This window comes from Erythranthe guttata, chromosome 5, assembly GCF_056151865.1.
Source record: "Erythranthe guttata isolate IM_541 chromosome 5, IM_541, whole genome shotgun sequence".
Classification (NCBI taxonomy): domain Eukaryota; kingdom Viridiplantae; phylum Streptophyta; class Magnoliopsida; order Lamiales; family Phrymaceae; genus Erythranthe; species Erythranthe guttata.
In genome coordinates, this window is record NC_142537.1 from 18,513,571 (window position 1) to 18,533,833 (window position 20,263).

Sequence of the window (20,263 nt, forward strand, 5' to 3'; positions counted from 1 at the left end):
TGACGGAATCTTTTTTTCTTATTTTTTTTTCCCTCGGTTAATGTAATGGCCTTTGAAATTTAAACAACATTCTCATTTGTAACATTTTTATATATGAATAAAATTGAAATACGAAATTTAAATAATTATATAAGAAAAAATAAATAATTGGAAAATTGAAAACTGCAGGTTTGGTATTCTTTTACATGTCATACTACATTATTATGAAAGTTTGATTCTAAATATCAAATTAAATTCAAATATGTATGTTTAAATTCGTTTAGAAGATTCATAATTACAATAAAGGATAACTTCTTGAATTAGTTGGATTCACTGCACTCGGCTCTGATACCATGTTCAATGACCACCTCAATTAAAAGTTTAAATTGTTTCACTCTGATACCATGTTGAATGACCACCTCAATTAAAAGTTTAAATTGTTTCACTCTGATACCATGTTAAATGACCACATCAATTAAAAGTTTAAATTGTTAGTGAAACGTATTATTTAATATTAATATTTTCAATATAATTACACTTATATTATATTTATATATATAAGTGGTGCTTGCGGAAGTTTCTGAAAAAAAAGTATATATTTTTATTTATTTATTAAAATTTGAAATAATTAATCAATTAATAATTAAAATTTTGGATGTTAATAAATATGTCGTTAAAAATCAGATTTCCTTATATGAATGAAAAAATAAAAATAATAATAAACATGTTGAAGATATATACAGAGTTGAATCAAGTAAAAATATAAACAAGAACTATAAGAAACTTAATACATTATTATATACAGATAAGATAAACAAAATAAACAGAATTTTGCTTCTGAACTGTACACTGAAGCAGTTGTTAAATAGGAGCCCTATATTAAAGGCCAACAATCCAAGATATATAGAAACGAATCGAAACTCGATACTCTCCATAACGGAAATTTTTTATTTACCACAAATATTAAGCGCTGAAGCCTCGGTGGAGAGAGCTCCAAGAACTGGAAGGGAAACTAGAGCAGGCTTGGGCAGATACCTCAGCCATTTGTTCTATACTTACGCCTGCGTTGCATATGTTGGCAATCGAGCGCATATGTTTCATTCCGTATTGGGATAGAGAACCGCAATGAGTTTCGAATGTTCTTACCTGTAGCAGAAGTTAAGGTGCATGTTATTTTCTTAGACACGGAATTTTATGGTAAATAATTGACCTTAAAAATTAAAAAAAAATTGAATGTTATGTTACCAGAGATTTAAGGCAGGTCCAGTCATCAACAAGAGGTTTTCCAGAAGGTCGAACGGTTTTCAGCACTTGAGAGCCTTTCTGAAATCCAAAGAGGAGTTTTCCAATAAGTTTAATACTGTTGTCGATGTGAGTTCGGTGGGCCATAGCTTCGGCAAGGTCCTTTTGAGCTTCATATTTCCTAGTAGAGCCTTGAGGGGCCTTACGGAACTGCCACAAAGTATCAAGAAATGCCTTCATCAACATATATATATAACATATATACATATGTGTGGTGTGTGTGTGTGTGTGTGTGATATGTGTGACCCCCAAAAAAAAAGGGATTAAATGTACTAATATATAACCAATCAAATTGATTTGACTGGTCTATGTTTTGCTAATTTATTTAGATAAACCACTGAATAACTTATTTAGAAATAAGGGCTCAACATACCTTATCCCAAAAATGTACGAGATCAGCGTCTCGTTGATTAACAGTTTTTGAAGACGGCCGCAGAGAGTTGCTAACCACATAAGTAAAGTTATCGTTTGCAGGATTCGTACCCATATACATGAAAAGGTTATCGACACTTAGCTTCAGATCACCAAATTGCATGACATGGGAGCCATAATAAGAATTCTGATTAGCGGTTCTCTGCTTGACCTGCAAAAGCCAACGTCATGCATTCATTCCTGAAGTAAGAATTAGATTAAAACGGGAGTTTTAGGATTTGTTTTCAATCAAGACTTAGAGGACTATAATACCGTGCATGCTTGCTCATTTTAAAACAATATTAAATAGTAAGTTTAATTTGAAGCAAGACCATTGTTGAATTTCAAGCTAAGGTTCTGGTTTCTGACAGACTGCTCAATACATCATGATTTAATAAAGATCTTACCAGCTGATATTGTTGCCTCAAAGTTTCAGTCCGAAGGTTGTGTACGTCACTGTTAGAATGGCAATGAAGAATGTTAATTAGCAGAGATAAAACAAAAGGTATTTTAATCAAAACTAGATCTAAAACTGCAGTTAAGTAGCTATTTGCAATCTTATTTACGCTCATACAAAATTCCCTAATGAGCGTAAATAACGGATTAGAGAAAAAAAATTGGGACGGTCTCAAGAGTTATTGAACTAACCAAAACACCAAATAAAGCCCAAATATTAAATTAATTAATGGCATATCTTCCCAAACAAATGAAGCCTTAAGGTAATAATCTTTGACCGGTGATCAGACAAATTTCAACAGGCGACTCATTTGGTCAAAATTGTAAGAAAGATTTGCCTGAAGAACGACGAATAAAATGAGATTCATGTTAGAAACAATCACCATTCAGCATGCATACCTGTCTTCCATCCAGGCAACACTGTACAGATCACCTAAGCAGGTTTCGTATTCTGGGGGAGGACTAGGATTATCTCCTGGGCAGTAAGTTCCCCAGCTACTCTCTTCTGCATTTGATGCAGTCGTTGCATATATATTTAAGCCTTCGGGAAGAAGACCTTCAAATATACTTCCAGACTCACATGCTTCAAGGTAAAATACCTAAAAAAATATAGATCATTGGGTTTGCCTATTATAAGATATTGCTTGACAAATTAAATAATTTCACTCGGGAACTGAAAAGCCAACAATCGATTTACCAAACTCTTATATGTTCCAGACGCATGCTTTGTCTTCAAAACATTGATCAGATCATTCGCATAAAGATAAGGACTGGTAGGCATGCCTGAATATATATGTAACAATGTTACGACTAAGTCAGTCAGTTTAGATAGTATCAAGAACCGCGAAACAATAAACTCGAGATACTAGTGGCAAATGCTGACGAAAAATGTTGAACTAATATTCTTGCAAACGAACACATACTAGCATCAACTTGAAAATTGACGGCATTCTGAGAATAATGAACAGAAGGAATTTAAATATAGATAAATGTCACTAAGGAAGTCACTCACCGAGCACCCCAGGACCACCATGATCAGAATAGTACACGAATATATGATCGTTCGGGCCGCTGTCTACGACTTTCCCGCTACCTCCTTTAACTGCCGTTTTGTTTCCAAGGAGAACGGCGAAAAAGTTGTCGACGGTAACATCATCTCCAACGTAATCCTGTTCAATGAAAACTCAGCAAACAATTGCATGTTTCAAGTCAAGTTAACCAAGGGATTTGACAACAAAAAACCTTCGGAACACCCTTATATACATCCTCGCCGTGTGGACTGTTGATGATGACTCCAGGCCTCGGATTTTCTTCGTTGTTAGCAATGTCGTCGTACATGAAAACGACAATGTTTTCATCTTTCAGACCGCCTCGTTTGAGGATTTGATACGCGTGGCATACATCAGCCTATTATATAAGCACAACCTTATTATACTACAATTTAAGAGATTACAGCATAAAAATCAGCTGATAGCTAACACATTAGCAGGTTGTAAACCTGCAATATAATCATCAACATAATGAAAATACGACAATTGAAAAGCTGATGATTTCAAAAAACAACAAAAATACCAGGCGAAAAAGAAAAAAAAAAAAAAAAAAGCTGATAAATTCGATTTACAAAAGTTGGAAAAAATCGTGATTATTGGTCACCTGGTGTCGGTAATTCCAGTAACCGCTTGATCCGGCCAATAAGACAGCCCATCTGGTTCCGACGGAATCATCGCCGGCTTCACCGTTGGCCTCCTCTGATCCGGCGAAGAATCGGCGAGCTTCGGAAGGAAGCTTGATCAAATCCCGGCCATTGGCGACGGTCAGGATGGAGAGTGCAAGGAAGAAGAATGTACCAGCGGCGTAGCGAATCATCGTCACCGGTGAGAAGAAATATATTAATACGGGAAGTTAATTGAATGGATTTGGGATCAATTTGATGATGATATTTAAAAAGGGGGAAACAGAGACACTTATATATTTGCTTTATCATGCGGTTTGTGCAGTGTGCTTAATTAGTTGTACCTTTTTAGTATGGTTTGAGCTTTAATCATTGAACTAATTCTTAAATATATTAGTTCTTTAAATATTATTATAAGATTATTAAAAAAATAAAATAAAAATATTATAGTGTACATGTATATCATGAAGAGTCGTATAAACAAAATAAAAGATTCTTTTAATATGAATATAAACTAATATTTTGTACAAATAGTAGATGCAAGTATAATTTTTAAAGAACAAAAATTTATTTTGTCTGGAAAAAGTATTCGTAATTTATTTATGGGATGTGATAAATGTCGTTCGAGTTTTAATAATACCGTTACGACTTCAAATGTGATTTTGATCATTTTTAATTCCAAATCTTGCAAAACCCGAAAAATAAAATTTGTAATATCCTGAGTAAGTTTTCTAATCCAACTTGAATCACCAAAATTGAATGTCGGACGAGAAAGATATACATGAATCAATGGATATTGCCTACAACTTTGATGTATTGAGGTATTTAAAATTCAAAATGTGACTCACTAATGCATAATTTTGTCACCCGGCATCCAATCTAGCGGATTTAAGTTGGATTAGAGAGCTAACCCAAATAACTACATTTTTCGTGTTTCGAATTTTGCCAAAATCAAAATAGAAATATGTCAAAATCAGGTTCAAAGTCAAAACGACATTAGTAAAACTAAAACGACATTTAACATTTCAGTTTATAAAAATAATTATAACAATAGAATACTTCATGGATAAAATCAGGTTTGAAGTCAAAACGACATTAGTAAAACTAAAACGACATTTAACATTTCAGTTTATAAAAATAGTTATAACAATGGAATACTTCATGGATCATAAGAGATACATTATACACATCGAATGATAAAAATGAGACACTAATAGCAGAAACCGCCGAAGCACAAAAGACTAGGCTTTCGCAAAACACCGATCGACCTTCACAATCACGAACTATTATGCGGTCTCCAAATCTTTCGTACTCGGGGAATAATGGACAACCAACATTATAGCCTTCAACATGTTATGTGGAAGTTTTCGCCGACGTAGTTGTAGTCTTCAAATTGAATCGGCTGATGATGGTGTATCAATTTAGCATCGTCCACTCATCGAGAGTTTCTTGAGCGACACGTTTATTCACAATGAAATTACAAATGCGTTGCAACAGCTATCCAAGTTTACAACTACAGCGTAAGAAATCCTACACCATGTGATTTTAATCCATAAATTTACATAAACAACTACCCACTAAACATACATAGTTACTGGTGTATGTAATTTGTGTAAATCAATAGTGTCAAACCAAAATTTGATGTATTTCACCAGACATATGTTCTTCAAAATCTTGATTTACTTATACATTGAAGAGTTCGATTTATTATTGAACTAGCTTATCCAATTACAAGTGTGATTTTCATAAAGAAATTAATATAGAATTACAATTGAATTAATTGAGTCGGTACACAATCACTACTATTAGAGTAGATGTTTACAATTCAAATCATGTTTCCCTCACCTTGCAATTGACTCTCTCAATAATATTTAAAATTATACAAATAATATTTTTACATTGGGTCCATATTTTAATTCAAATGGTTAAATAATGAATATCTATTTAAATGTAAACGTTAGTTTTTTTATGATGTAAAATAATATATAAATAATAATAAGAATATCTTACATGTAAAAATAAAATTATTATGATGATACTCTAAAAGAATTTCGTAATACATATAATCTTATTTAATAATTACAAAAAATTAAATAAAATAAATCCAATTCAGGTATTCGAATACATATCAATAAAATCATTTTTTTTTGAAAAATTAAGAATTAAAAAAATTAAAAGCAGATTGTAAAAAGCTCAGAAGCCAAGCGTAACAAGAAGATTTCATCGAGTAACCACCACATAGTTGGTTACACTTACGTGTTAGCACCTCATCACCGCAATTCAAAAATCAATATTCAATCGTTTATTTAAATAAAAATCTTTAATGAATTAAATAAATATATTTACTTAAATAGATAAAATAAAAAATATATAGCTACTATTAATTTGAAGAAAAGCGAATATCAATCAGTAAAACTTCCTCCAATCGTGATAAGTAGCTTCTTATTGGCACATTGCAAAAGGTGATTTCTCTTGTAAATTAATACGAAATCCCCGTGTCTGACTTAAATGCCTTCCATTTTTTTATATTTATATATATATAATAATAAATAAAAATAAAAACAGAACCAAAAAAAACCCCTGTGATTAAAAATCAAAAATTTAACCAATTTATTGTATCACGAAACTACAGAAATCGAAATTTCGTGGATCTTCAAACGGGTCGAATAGTTTAGGCTCCAAGCGGCAGACGGGTTGCCATAGGAAATGGGCACCTGCTGCTGACTCGAAATGGAGCCATCAAACGAATATTCCCAAACACAAACCCTAATATTTTGATTTATAGATTAAAATCAAATTAAAAGATGAGATCGAAGAAGCTGAAATCGAAATTACACCGGAATTTACTGTTTAATTTATGCAGAAGATAAACGCGGCCGCCATGGATATAGACTGTGAAATAGAGTGGTGAATAATAAGCGTGGAGATGGAGGTATATATAGTGGAAATGGGAACCCTAGGGCTGAACTGAAACTTTAAACTTTTATGGGTATTTACATATGAAGGACTCTAGTTTGTCGTAATTCTATTTCGAACCACATCACTGGTTTCTAGAAGCTTTATTATCACTCAATTATTTATTTTTTTTATTTTTTTTTATAAGAAATTATTTATTTAGTTATTACACACATAAAAGTGCAGAGATTTAATTCATTTCCTAGTTTAATTATTTCAATTTTGTTTCTACTAATTTTAATGTTGGATTATTTTTATTATTTTTTGGTATTTTTATTATTTAATTTAAAAATGCAATTTGATTGGCTCTAGCTGAAAGAACTATAAGATGAAGCCCAAATTCCTTATTAATGGAGGCCAGCCCACTTAGGCTAATCAAATCTAGTTAACTCAAGCCCACATTAATTTAGTAAAGAGTATAATTACTTTTAAATCTTAAAATTTAGAGGTAACTCTTGATTTTTTTTTATTAATCACATTTTTTGAAGCTTCTTTAGAGTTTTTCTCTTGATTTGAAGGTTGATTCGATGTCGGACGGTTTTCGACGAGACCAAACTCAGGCATTCTGACGTTTGTTTGTGACGCAAATAGCAGTACACGTACAATTTAGAATTTGGGATTATCTATATCAATTTAGGCTGCGGCTATATGCAAAACTAATTCCACTTGTGCAAGACCAAATTAAAATTTTCAATGTATAAATACTATAATACCCTTATTTATTAAAAAATAAAAAATTCCAAATATGCAAGACCAAAAATTCAAAAACACAAAAAACCCTATCACAAGACCACAAAACCACAAGACCAACTCTCATCTTCTCCATCTTCCAAAACCCACAAGACCTTTCTCCTTCCTCCTCCATTAACCCACAAAACCTAGAAATTCAAAATCATCAAAACTCAACAAATCTTACAAAGATGGCAAGTATGGAGTCAGAAGACATCAAAATAGAAGATTCTACGATGGAAGAACCCAATAATGTATGCATATATGGGATTTTTTAGCTAGAATATCGATTTTCCAAAAAAAATCCCGCGCAAACGAATTCGACATGTACAGGTCGAATTTAACAGGTAAAAATCGACATTTAGATGTCGATTTTGAGGTATAAAATTCGACATTTGAATTTGTGCTATAAATTCGACATGTCAATGTCGATTTTTACCTATGAAATTCGACGCTTAAGTGTCGATTTGTAGCATAGTTTTTCGACACCTTGGTGTCGATTTTTGTTTTTTTCTCATTATTTGTATTTGGTCTTACATGAGAAAAAAAAGCCAATTTAATTTATGGGCATACTTGTCATTCCATCTTAATAAAATAGAATCTTTTGGAATCTTCCTTTAATTTGGTCTTGCACAAGTGGAATGAGTATTGCATATAGCCGCAACCATCAATTTATTGACCACAAAATAATAATAAACACTCCCACTATTTGTATTTCTCGGAGTTTGAACATAGGCCGGTTTCTCTTTCTTGTTAATCTAATGTGATTTCGAAGTGGAAATCAAAATCGGAACGACATTTTCGAAACTTAGTCGATTCTAATTCAAAATTTTATGATTTTTTTATTCTTTTTTTAAAGTTTAGAACGAAATTGATATTGAAAACCATAACCGAAAGGACATTTTTCTTATATATGAGAAACCGGAACCGAAAATCGAAAACCGAAAACTGAAATCAAAATCAACTGAATCCGAAAACTGAAAACCGAAACCAAATTTGAGCATTAGTTTTACTACTACTACTACATTGAGTCGGTAGGTTTAAACTAATAATGTATTCTTTTTTTTTTTTTATGAATTAAACTAATAATGTATTCAACCACTATTATCAATTATTATTAATTTTTTTCTACAAATTGAAATTGAATTTATAACAATTATTAAATATTAAATTAGGTTACAAGTCAATAAACAGAGAATTAGGTGAGGGGGTGTTTGGTTACATGAAAGGAGCAGCTGAGTTGAAAAAGTCCCAAGCCTCCACTGCTGAACACGTCTACCTTTTTGACCAAACTCTTTATTTTATTATTAATTTATTATTTATTATTCCTTCTCTTTCCATTTACAGAATCTCTCTCAAGCACAAAACCCTTTAAAATAGTTTTATTCTCATACAAGAAAAATCTCCCCAAATCTCCAATTCTTCAGTCTTTTTTATTTTTTATTTTAGTATTGATTGATTAATTAAGATATTGAGTTTGGAATTTTTGAAAGCTGTACGAGATGGAGGCCGCAGCGGGCTCGCGAATTGTTTCCCAGATTAATTTTAATCAGAATTCGGCATCGTAAGATCAATTTTTCGCTTCTTTGTTTTTCTTTATTGTTTGTGATTATGTATGCTATCTGTTTGTTTATATGCTTCATTAAGCTCGTCAAAGTAATCGCCATAGGGGTTTATTATGCAGTAACCGTTTTTCATTGCATATCTGAACTGGATCACGGTTCCTTTTGTTCTTTGTGTGTGTGTGTGTGTGTGTTTCAGAGGCAGGAATCTAATCGGCTCAATGGTTTCAAAAATCAAAATTGCATTTTTTTTGGGGAATTTTGTTAGGGTGGTGGTTGATTTTTTTTTTTTGTTTGCATTTTTGTGGATTTTAGAGAATAATTTCGTTTCGATAACCGATGAATTTATGTATGATTGAAGTAGGAAAGTGCTAGACTAAGGTAGATTTAATTAAGCTGAAAATTAACCCGTTATGAAACATGGTATTCATTTGCATAAACAAAAACATTTTGGTGGATTTAGTCTTATAATTTCCATATGTTTTGCAGGTTCCGTGAATCTAAATCGATGTCAACTTTGTTTAATGCATCTAAAATTTCTGTGCGTTCGAATTCAAACAACAAGACAAAAAGTATTGCGAGAGGACTGTCTCTAAACTGTTCGGTGCAAAAGGACTTTGTTGGTAGAACATTTGCCTCGACTGGAGTATGCAATTATCCAAGTGGTGTTATTGAATCAATTTCCCATACGGCAGAGGAAAAAATAGGAGTGATTCTTTTGAATCTTGGAGGGCCCGATACGCTGCAAGATGTTCAGCCTTTCTTGTTCAATTTGTTTGCTGATCCCGTATGTTTTGTCCCACTAATTCATATTATAGGATATAGTTAGTGTTATTATAAATTTTGCAGATTAATAATTATTAATTATCATTTTTCCAGGATATTATCCGGCTTCCTAGGATGTTCCGGTTCCTTCAACGCCCCTTAGCACAGCTGATTTCGACTTTGCGAGCTCCCAAAAGTAAAGAAGGCTATGCTGCCATTGGAGGCGGTTCACCTCTGCGTAAAATAACAAACGAGCAGGTATTCGTTGTTTTAATTGCATTAATTTGTTAATTATTTTACGGTGGTTATTTCATGGGCTAACATTCATTTGATTGCTTTCTCTTTAGGCAAATGCAATAAAATTGGCTCTGGAAGCTAAGGAAGTTACAGCTAGCGTCTATGTGGCAATGCGTTATTGGCACCCATTCACCGAGGAAGCAGTTCATCAGGTAATTCATAAGAATGAAACGAAGTTTTTACTTAATTAATTTGGAGAATTGTTTTTATTGCTTTGTCATTAAAGAATTTTGAACCAATCTCGTTTCTCGGTTTTTTTAATTATAGATTAAGAGAGACGGGATTACAAGGCTTGTAGTATTGCCACTTTACCCTCAATATTCTATCTCAACCACTGGATCGAGCATCAATGTCCTTCGAGACATGTTTAGGTAAAATTTCAATTGGATTCATTTCTCTATCACTAATTTCACTTTCCTCTTTCTTTTATTTTATTTAATATGCTAATATTAAATTTGGGTTCATTTTCAGGAGTGACGCATCTTTGTCAAAACTACCTGTTGCTATCATACAGTCATGGTATCAACGGCAAGGCTATATTAACTCTATGGCTGACTTAATCGAAAAGGAGTTAGAAACTCTCCCAACCCCACAAGAGGTGGGTTACTAATTCCTTATTTGATGCTCGATATGAATTATGAAGTATATTTTATCTCTATGATTTGATTTTTGTTACTGTTGATGTAATGATTACTTCTTGTTTGGTTTTCAGACCATGATATTCTTTAGCGCGCATGGAGTTCCTGTCAGTTATGTAGAGAATGCAGGTGACCCGTATAGAGATCAGATGGAAGATTGTATTTTTTTAATAATGCAAGAACTTAAATCAAGAGGAGTTAACAATGATCACACTTTGGCTTACCAGGTTGGTTATAGTTATCGGGCGCTTCTGTTTTATTTTTTTCCGTTGTTAGAAGATAAATGAGAGATGTGTTGCTAAGTATTTGCATCACTTGGTAGTGGTTCTAAGTTATTTTTTTTTTAAATTATGTGTACCAGAGCCGTGTGGGACCCGTGCAATGGTTAAAGCCGTACACCGATGAAGTTCTTGTTGAGCTTGGCCGTCAAGGGGTGAAGTCTCTCCTCGCTGTTCCAGTGAGGTATGCTTCTAGGACATACAGTCCCTCTCTCTTTCTATCTCTCTCTCTGTCTCACACACACACGCGCAGATGCACATTTTGCCCTTTACTGCCTATTCTCCTTCCTTCAAGATCCACGAATATAGATTGTTTTACCTTGCCAATGAGATATCAAAATTAGCGAATTTCAAAACTCCACCTATTCCGATCCGATAATTTTCGGATTTGAAATATTATTCCGATTTTTCTGGATTTTTGTGGTACGTAATTGGAATACATAGATAATAGATTCCACTTCTAGTTCTAAAAATATTTTTGATTCTTTCAACATCAATATTGTTATGTATTTTATATTATAGGTGACTAGTAAAATGGAAATTTCGAACCCCGCCAATTCCTATCCGAAATTTCCCAATTATATTATAGTTTTTTTCCGAACGGAATTGGAAATAGTTTTTCACTTGCGATTTTTTTTTCCACGTCTGTTGGTCATAAAGATGACATTTAAAGGCACAACGGAATCCTTTCTTACATTTTTGGTTCAAAATTTGTAATACATATGAACTTTTCCATGTATATAAACTAAAGACACGATAACTTCTGAATTTTCAGCTTTGTGAGCGAGCACATAGAGACACTAGAAGAGATTGACATGGAGTACAGAGAATTGGCACTTGAGTCGGGAATTGTTAATTGGGGCCGTGTCCCTGCTCTAAACTGCACTTCGTCTTTCATAGCTGATATGGCTGATGCAGTAATTGAAGCATTGCCTTCAGCACTGGCAATATCTAACCCCTCTGATACTACCACCTCCGAAGAAACCGACAATGACTTATTAGGTTATGTTGTCAAGATATTTTTCGGTTCGATCGTGGCATTCTTTCTGCTTTTATCACTAAAAGCTGCATCGGCATTGAGGAAGTACGTTATATGAAAAAAGACAGATTACTCTTAAGATGAGTATCGACACTGTTATACTATAGAGCCCTTTTAAAAAATGCTTTTGCAGATTACACTTTTGATGAAATGTAGAATAGAGATAGGGAGGGGGCATAATCCTTCGTGCAAGCGCTTGTTTATTTCTGGTGAAAATTGTTGGTTTTTTTTCTCTGTTTTTTTTCTTTTTCTTTGTTTTCTTCTGGAGATGTTGTATTTGAGAGTTGGTTCGATAATCTGATAGAAGATATAATGGAGGAAAATATAGAAAAAGCAAATGCAGTGTTCAATTTAGTATTGATGCATTATATGTTTATTGGTGAAATGTTATAAAATAATAGCAGCAGTTCAATACATATTCCTTATCGTGTGGCATTTTGGACTAGGGGTACCGAATACATTGTTTAAATTTGTTGAATTTTCTAACTCGTACAAATACAATTAAGTATGGATTCCCCCATAAATAGAAATGGCTATCGCATGAATCCAAGAACATTCTCCACATGTATGAGAAATTTATTAAAAACCTTACACTAATGTTCGAAGATAAGAATCTAATCACCATACGATATGAAATGCCATACAACACCAGAATTACGAGGCCCCCAAGCATAAGAAAATCGAAACAGAAAGTACAACAAAAAGCAAAAATCAAACTACAGCAAAAAACGTAACAGGAGTTACCGAACAAACAGATTCCATATCCCAAAACTAAAATACCCAAAATACTAAAACAAGCCTACAGCAAACAGCAACAGCTGTACTACCACACAGTAATACGAAATACCAAACCACTAATCAACTAGGGGGCGAAGCTTTGGCAGGACCACCAGACTGCGCAGATTGTGGCGGCGGAGTTGCATCATAACTACCATGCGCATTACCACCGGCAGCAGCACCATCGGCTGAGTAAGCTGGCGGCTGAGAATATCCACCACCATAACCGCCATACGAAGGAGGCTGCTGTTGCCCATAGCTAGGCTGAGAAGGCGGTGGTGGACCACCGTAAGGTGGTGCCCCATACCCTTGCTGATAACCTGAAGATGGCGGTCTTTGAGCACCAGAATCCGGCTGTGCATAGCCCGTCTGCGAATGAGCATAACCAGGCTGAGCATAGCCGCCACCACCACCTTGAGCAGCACTAGGCGACTGTTGAGGCTGAGCATACGCAGGCGGCTTTTGGGGCGGAGGTGCACCATAACCAGTCTGTGAAGTAGCTTGCGGTGGATAATTCTGACTAGGGACAGCTTCACCCTGTGCTCCATACGAAGCTGCTGCTGAGTGCTGCGAATCGGGTGTTGGGTTGGATACACCACTACTACCATAGGCAGAAGAATTATATCCCTGCTGGTTATCATATCCTGAAGCGGGATTGGATGGCGGCTGATTATAACCGGATTGATAACCGCCATATCCATCCTGGCCATAGCCTTGGTTGTAGGCTTGTGCCTGACCATAACCATATCCAGAAGAACCATCTGCTGGAGCAGTTTGCTGTTGTTGCTGTTGGTTGTAGTAATCATAAGCACCCGCCTGAGGAGCTTGCTGATTTTGCTGAGGAGCGGCTGATGGGTCCCACGTGGTGGGGTACCCACCAGAGGTGGGTGGTTGAGGGGGGTAACCAGAGTAGGGGGGCTGGTTCATGTTGTACTGGGGTGGCTGGGTAGGGTATGCACCGGGTTGGGTGTATCCATATCCGGATTGCTGAGGTGGCCCTTGCGGGGCCCAGTTGGTAGGTGGTCTAGCTTGATAGCCTTGCTGAGAATATCCTCCAGACATAGATTGATTTCTAGGACGATTCTGCAACAATTATTATGACAAAAATGAACCAGGAACTACTACTAACTGATATATTTCGATTTACATACAACATGATCCACATATCAAAAAAAATATAATACAGATGAGTAAGAGATACAAGATACACCTAACATATAAATCCTAATAAGCACAACTATACAACAATACATATAGCATTGCATCAAGACAAAGATTAGACGCCTACATACCGTTATTGTTGGGTCGTATTACCGGATTACTCCTGCCGAAGCAACATCCTCTCCCTATTCGAAGTGGCATGGGTACAAAAAGAAAATTGCAAAGACTAGACAACTATAGCAATAAAAACAAGACTAGAGATCCATCATATGCAAATGTACCATGTCCCGACCATAATATTCTCCATCCATCCACCCAAACCAATAACTAGCTGTCGCATCAAAATTTGCAGGCAAAAAATTGGATACGAGTCCATTATTTAAAACTGTAAACACCTATAGTCTAATAGTGATACCGAAAGGATTCAAAAGATTCAAAATCTTGAAGTGGAAAATATAGCATAAAAAGGGTCCTAATATAACAAAATTATATTCATACTACTTCCCTTCCACTTGATATCATTAATTAATCGCCAGATGGACATTTAACATGATAAGAATATACTTGTACGAGAGAGAAATTCCAATATATTGAAAGAAAAGAAGGTGGTCAAAGTTGACAAGTGCACAACGAGACGACTCCAATCAATGTTAAATAATAGAATATAAACTCATAACTGCTTATCCTAAAAGCAAACCTGAAAGTCTATAGCAAAATGATAATAAAATCTTTATTATTCTTCATGTAATAGTATACATTAATTCCTTGTCGCAATACAATTGGCACAATCTAGGTCATCATTTATCTAAATAATCACACACATCATTAAAATTGGCATATGAGCGAAAGTTCACATATTATAACACTCCCCCTTGGACTTAACACTTTGAAGTTACTCGAATTGGATGAAGCAAAATGACTCAGTTAAAAATATTATGAATAACTTGGATTTTAAGTTATGAACCGATGAATCAAGTCAAGGGTCACCCTGTTCTTTCTACGACCAACTAAGGTTAAAATTTACAAACTTTTCACTCACCGATTCTATCATGTGAACTGATGAATCCAACTTAACATTTTTACAAGGCACACTCTATCTATCTAATCTACAACAAAATTAGTGATAAATCCAAGGAAGGGTATTATAACAAATGAACTTTAGCTTGCAAATATAATAACATGTGTAATCATTTAAATTAACCAAAATTATGTCAAGTGATGGCAAGAAATTAATATATATGACCTCGTAATAAATGATGAAATATCTATTATCTTTGTAATTCACAATTGCTTTGAGTGATATCTTCTTCAAATACACATTCAGGATTATTATTTTAAATGATATAATACAATATTTTGGAAAACAGCAAGATCATTAAGTCACAATTCCTTAAAAGAGCAGATATACCCAAGATTATATACGCGTAAATATACAAATAACTGTGATATTTAAGACCTATTCTGCAATGGGACATAATTGTGTTAAAAAGTTCAAATCAAACCAGATCTCCCTGCCACGGAAATGGAGCAGCAAAAATTGGACTCCTCCATCAAGAGATTGGCTTGACTGTGGGGACAAAAGATATCTGCAAGCCTCTATATACAAAATGGCAAAATCGGGGAAGAAAAAATTTGCAGTTTTTATAAAGAGGGAATCCACCGACAAAGTGATTGGGAAAGGAGAGATAACAAGAATAACTCAGTTTGCAAATTTAATTGTTGCATTTTAAATGGGAAATAAAATATGCTGAAGAAGTTCCAATAACTAAAAGGATGAGAAGTTCTAAAATGATTAAAGAGAAAAGAGTAAATTAGTACCTCAATGGGAAGAAGCTGTAAGAAATGAAATAACATCAACAGTTCAGTTAAGTCAATACAGTATGGGGTCAATCCAGTGTATATCATTACATCTTAATGGGTGCCAAATTGCTATAACTTAATGTGGAGCCTAATTGCTACAAGTTCAAAATAATGGATGTCAAAGTATAAGAACCAATTTCCGTAAATTGAATAGTAACCAAAACAAAATAGAAAACATCTGAAACAGCACATATTCCAGAACAGATAAGATGTTGCATGAAATCAAACAAACCCAATAGAAGTAACACGTAGTAATTTTCATCCAGACAAAAAAATTATGCTAAAACCAGATAAGAACAAATGAACAAGCATGTGCAACAATTGAACAAACCTCACTGGTGACTTCCTCCACTAACTGTTTGGCGGCCTCAATTTGCTCACTGGTTCCATCAATTTGTACAGTCCTTTCTTTTGACGTATCACCAGGTGGCAGGTGCAGAGGTATAACCTGAAATATTGGAATACGTTTTTCTATTTAAAACTGCAATGACTATCACTTTTACAGAATAATGTAACCAAACATAACAAGGAAAAACACGATTGACAGAACTCTTCAGAAATCTACACAGCAGAATAGACGAGGAAAAAAGTGAGTCCAACCTGAATACGTGCTCCAGTCCTTGCTTGCATATTTTTAATGGTTTCACCTCCTTTACCGATAACAAGCCCCACCTGAAAATTGTCATCAACTAAGTGAAAACAACGTAGATAGATGACCACCAGATAGTCAATTAAACCAATACATATTTTACTTTATTGTTGGCGACCATCATCACAAACTGCTCTGATCCAGATGGTTGCCCAGTCACCCGTCGAGAAATTATGCCAGAACCACCTGCCTCAGCCTGTCCGAACAATAGCATACAGTTAATATAAGAACAACACATTAAACTGAATACAACACCATCAGAGGGGTTAAAAATATCTATAGATTTAACTCAATAAAAGCATACTACCCATGACGAACAAGTAAAAGAACTTCAGAGAGATGCATGGCAAGGGTATTGATTAGCATTGAAACTTAAATTTCGTACCTCAGAAAGAACATCATTGATCAGCTGCTCAGCCTTGGCTATTTGTTCAGGAGTACCCATGAGATCAACACCTCTAGTAGAAGAATTAGGGTCTGCATCCATGTCCCTAGTGACCTGAATCTTGGCCCCCGACTGTAGCTGGAGGTATTTGATAGTCTCCCCACCTTTGCCAATTATCACTCCGACCCTGCCATTTGGTACCTCGATTTTTTTGCTTGGACCCGGATAACCAGAGGATGGAACTTGCGGTGCAGCACTAAAACCTAAACCCATAGGTTTCTGACTACCTGCATGCAAGCAAAGTATAAACAGGTTTAGCACGTCTCGTTATACTTAACACAATTAAAACCTAAACCTAATCTGCCCTAAATATGTACACATTTAATCACAGATGGGCGTACATAATCTTGCACATAATCTTTCGTTCTACCACACTATCTATTTCGAAGGTTTAACATAGTAATCTTCGCTGTTGCACATTGGCCATTTCGTTTTTCGAGGCTCGCAATCAACATACCGACCAGTATAGTAATGATATAGAGGTTCATCAATGGTTACATGCTTGGTGCTTGTCATAAATGTTTATAACATAGATGCAAAAATTCATCAAAACCTCACTACTCTTAGTAATTACAGGGATTTAATGTAATTGTATACGCCAAGAAGTCGAATACCGTGTTTACTGAAAGTTAAAAAAACGGGGTTCAATCAAAAATTAAAAAATCCGAATAAACCCTTACCGTAATTGCTTGAATCAAATCCTCCGTCACCGCCTCCTCCGTTCTCAACCCTAGCTCTTTTCAACGGATCGGAGTTATTCAAAAGCCTCGCCGCGATCTCCTGAGCCTTCTGCTTCGCCAGCTCGATCTCGTTCATCGGAGGAGGAACGTTGTTGTACGCAGACGGAGGCGCGGACGAATCCGGCGCCGACGAGAACCCAGTGGTTCTCCGCCGCGCGGGCGAAGGTGAATCTTCGTACTTCCGTTTGTTCGACTCTCCTCCGCCTACAGATGAGTACAGTACTTCGTCAGCCATTAGTGCGAATCGAATCTGTTGGGTTGATACAGAAGCGTAGATGGGGGGTTGTGAAAAACCCTAGATTGAGAATTGGATAGAAATAGATATCGAGCTGCTATTGAGAGAGCTTTTATAGTCGGCTACTCTGAATTACCGAACTGGGTATATTTGTAATTTGAGTGGGAAATAATACGTGGAAAATAAACGTACATAAGACTTATGTGTCTCATTTTCGGTTTATTTTATTCTTCACCCGGTGAATATTTAAAAATTATTAGTTAAAATTTATTCGATAATATTTCACCCGGTGTAGCATCTCAATAATCTATGACTTACATTGTCATCCCAATTATTTAGTCAAATTCGCATAAACTCGTAATTTTTTTATAAAATCACCCACGTATAGGGAATAATTTGTTAAAATGGCTAAAATTATGGGAGTAAATGAGCTGAGCCTACTTGTGAGCTTGGCTCGATAAAAACTCAATTTTTTTAGTCCGAGCTTTCCGATGAGTCGAGTCCATGCTCATGTTTAGTTGTCCGTGAGCTCGCAAGTTTTTTTCAATTTTATTTTAAATATAATTAATATATAATTAAGTAATAAATTCATATAAATAATTTTAACTTAGTATAGGTGTAAATTAAGAGAAGCCAGAAAATATTATTATGGGCTATTAGCGTATACAATTTTAACTTTGGGGGCTAAAGTACATAAGCTAATAGATAAATTCCTGGAGGGGAGGGGGCCCCGGTCACACTGTGAGCCCGCCGCCCCCGGGAGTACGTGAGTTCGAAGGTCGACGATCTCATGAACTGAGCCCGACGAGGATCCATATGGTCGACGACTTTTGGGCTAGCCTGCTGCGCCGTGGAGAAGATGCACACCGGGCCGGCGCACTACGATTTGGATCGGTTTGGGATCATTTTCCGGCCCGGGCCAGCCCACGGTTATTTAGTTTACTTGGAGTAAATTCAAATGTAAAGGTTATTAATCACTTTTGGAAAAAAAAAAATTTTGTGTATGCAGAGTGAATGATCAAATGCCTGAACCAAGATGGGTGATCTCTATGGGAAGTTGCGCAAACGGCAACGCTTCAACTTTGCTTTGTTTTATTACATACGGAAATGATCGATTTTTCCCACAGAAAACACTAAAATTTCGATTTGATTTGTCCAACCTTCGCCCGCCAAATGTAAATCCATTTTCACAAATTTTACTTTGAACAAAAGATATTTACATATTCAAGAATCAGAGCTAGAATCTTAACAAAGAGGAGTTAATATCCAATCACCGAATATAAATCGAGAAATTCTCGATAAGCCAGTGTCATATATGTATATTGATGATGCTAAAGTATAGCTCACCGGAATAGTATAGGAAACGAGCTGGGAGAGCAAAGCTGATCAGTAGCTAGTCAACTCGATGATCCTGAGGTCCCTACAAAATAAGCACACGTGAACTAAGCCGGGGGTTGATCCGGCGGAAACCCCTCCGACGCTCAAGTCAGATGTACGGATCGTAGAGATAGTAGAGAGAATAAAACTCGTAGTTGATTGTGAATGATTAGAACGTACCTCTACGAATAAGTAAACTATCTATTTATATATCGTTCAACGGGTTGGGCTTACTTTGTTGGGCCCAAGCCTTATTTTGAATGTATTTGGGCTTTCGTGTAATGGGCCTAATTAGTAGATAAATTTGGGGGCCCATTGGGCCGGCCTATTTAGGTATATCATTAAGCCCCCCAACTCTCGATTCGAGACGGGGACTTGAGTAGAGGGATCCGGGTCGTGTCGAGAGTTAATTGCGTCGTGGATTAATTGTTTCTGTTGGTGGTGAATTAATTCCTTAATTTAACTAAGGAATAATTATATTTATTTGGCAGCGAGGTATATGTTTAAGGGTTTTAAATAATATACCAGGGCCAGATAAATAGACTCCTTCTGCGGTGGAAAGAATTAATCTTCAACTCTCGCGTAATAAATATGGGTATGTACTTTTAACTCTAGGTCTTCTTTTGTGCTATTCTTCTCTTGAGAATTATTTTTTGTGGTAGAGTAGAAATTTTTTCGCTTTTCCTCCGGATAAAAATATATCATGTCGAACCCGAGTAAGTCAAAGTCTTTGCGTATTAAACTTCGAGATCCGGTCGAAGGGGGTGAGAAAAAGTTTGGTACGGTGGGTATGGAACGCGAGAAGGTAGTAATAACAGATGCGGAATTCGGATTCGCGTCGGCTAGTAGGCGAATCGAAGCGAGAAGGAGGGTGGTGGGTAGGGTTGGTACGGCTGACGGCTCGAGCCGCGGAGCCAACCCGCCCAATCTGTGTGT

At 35.6% G+C, this 20,263-nt stretch overlaps 3 protein-coding genes and 1 non-coding gene across 4 annotated transcripts; 1 reads left to right on the forward strand and 3 right to left on the reverse strand.

Moving 5' to 3' along the window:
* Nucleotides 1-724: 724 nt before the first annotated feature.
* Nucleotides 725-4,136, reverse strand: LOC105967045 (vacuolar-processing enzyme). The gene is made up of 9 exons (XM_012991607.2): nucleotides 3,802-4,136; nucleotides 3,391-3,555; nucleotides 3,161-3,317; nucleotides 2,846-2,931; nucleotides 2,548-2,747; nucleotides 2,100-2,148; nucleotides 1,655-1,864; nucleotides 1,225-1,431; nucleotides 725-1,125 (listed from the first exon to the last, which is right to left on the reverse strand). The coding sequence occupies exons 1-9, from the start codon at nucleotides 4,012-4,014 to the stop codon at nucleotides 943-945; spliced, it is 1,470 nt and encodes a 489-aa protein (XP_012847061.2). The 5' UTR covers nucleotides 4,015-4,136; the 3' UTR covers nucleotides 725-942.
* Nucleotides 4,137-6,008: 1,872 nt separating this feature from the next.
* On the reverse strand, nucleotides 6,009-6,100 carry LOC148770839 (small nucleolar RNA R24). Its single transcript, XR_016031472.1, has one exon. It is a non-coding gene; the product is annotated as a small nucleolar RNA R24 (small nucleolar RNA).
* Nucleotides 6,101-8,781: 2,681 nt separating this feature from the next.
* LOC105967046 (ferrochelatase-2, chloroplastic) lies at nucleotides 8,782-12,421 on the forward strand. The gene is made up of 9 exons (XM_012991608.2): nucleotides 8,782-9,068; nucleotides 9,556-9,853; nucleotides 9,946-10,089; nucleotides 10,179-10,280; nucleotides 10,396-10,499; nucleotides 10,600-10,726; nucleotides 10,841-10,993; nucleotides 11,128-11,228; nucleotides 11,820-12,421. The coding sequence occupies exons 1-9, from the start codon at nucleotides 9,007-9,009 to the stop codon at nucleotides 12,139-12,141; spliced, it is 1,413 nt and encodes a 470-aa protein (XP_012847062.1). The 5' UTR covers nucleotides 8,782-9,006; the 3' UTR covers nucleotides 12,142-12,421.
* Nucleotides 12,422-12,776: 355 nt separating this feature from the next.
* LOC105967044 (uncharacterized) lies at nucleotides 12,777-18,171 on the reverse strand. The gene is made up of 6 exons (XM_012991606.2): nucleotides 17,656-18,171; nucleotides 16,916-17,202; nucleotides 16,634-16,726; nucleotides 16,482-16,553; nucleotides 16,213-16,329; nucleotides 12,777-13,943 (listed from the first exon to the last, which is right to left on the reverse strand). The coding sequence occupies exons 1-6, from the start codon at nucleotides 17,948-17,950 to the stop codon at nucleotides 12,942-12,944; spliced, it is 1,866 nt and encodes a 621-aa protein (XP_012847060.2). The 5' UTR covers nucleotides 17,951-18,171; the 3' UTR covers nucleotides 12,777-12,941.
* Between the last annotated feature and the right edge of the window lie 2,092 nt (nucleotides 18,172-20,263).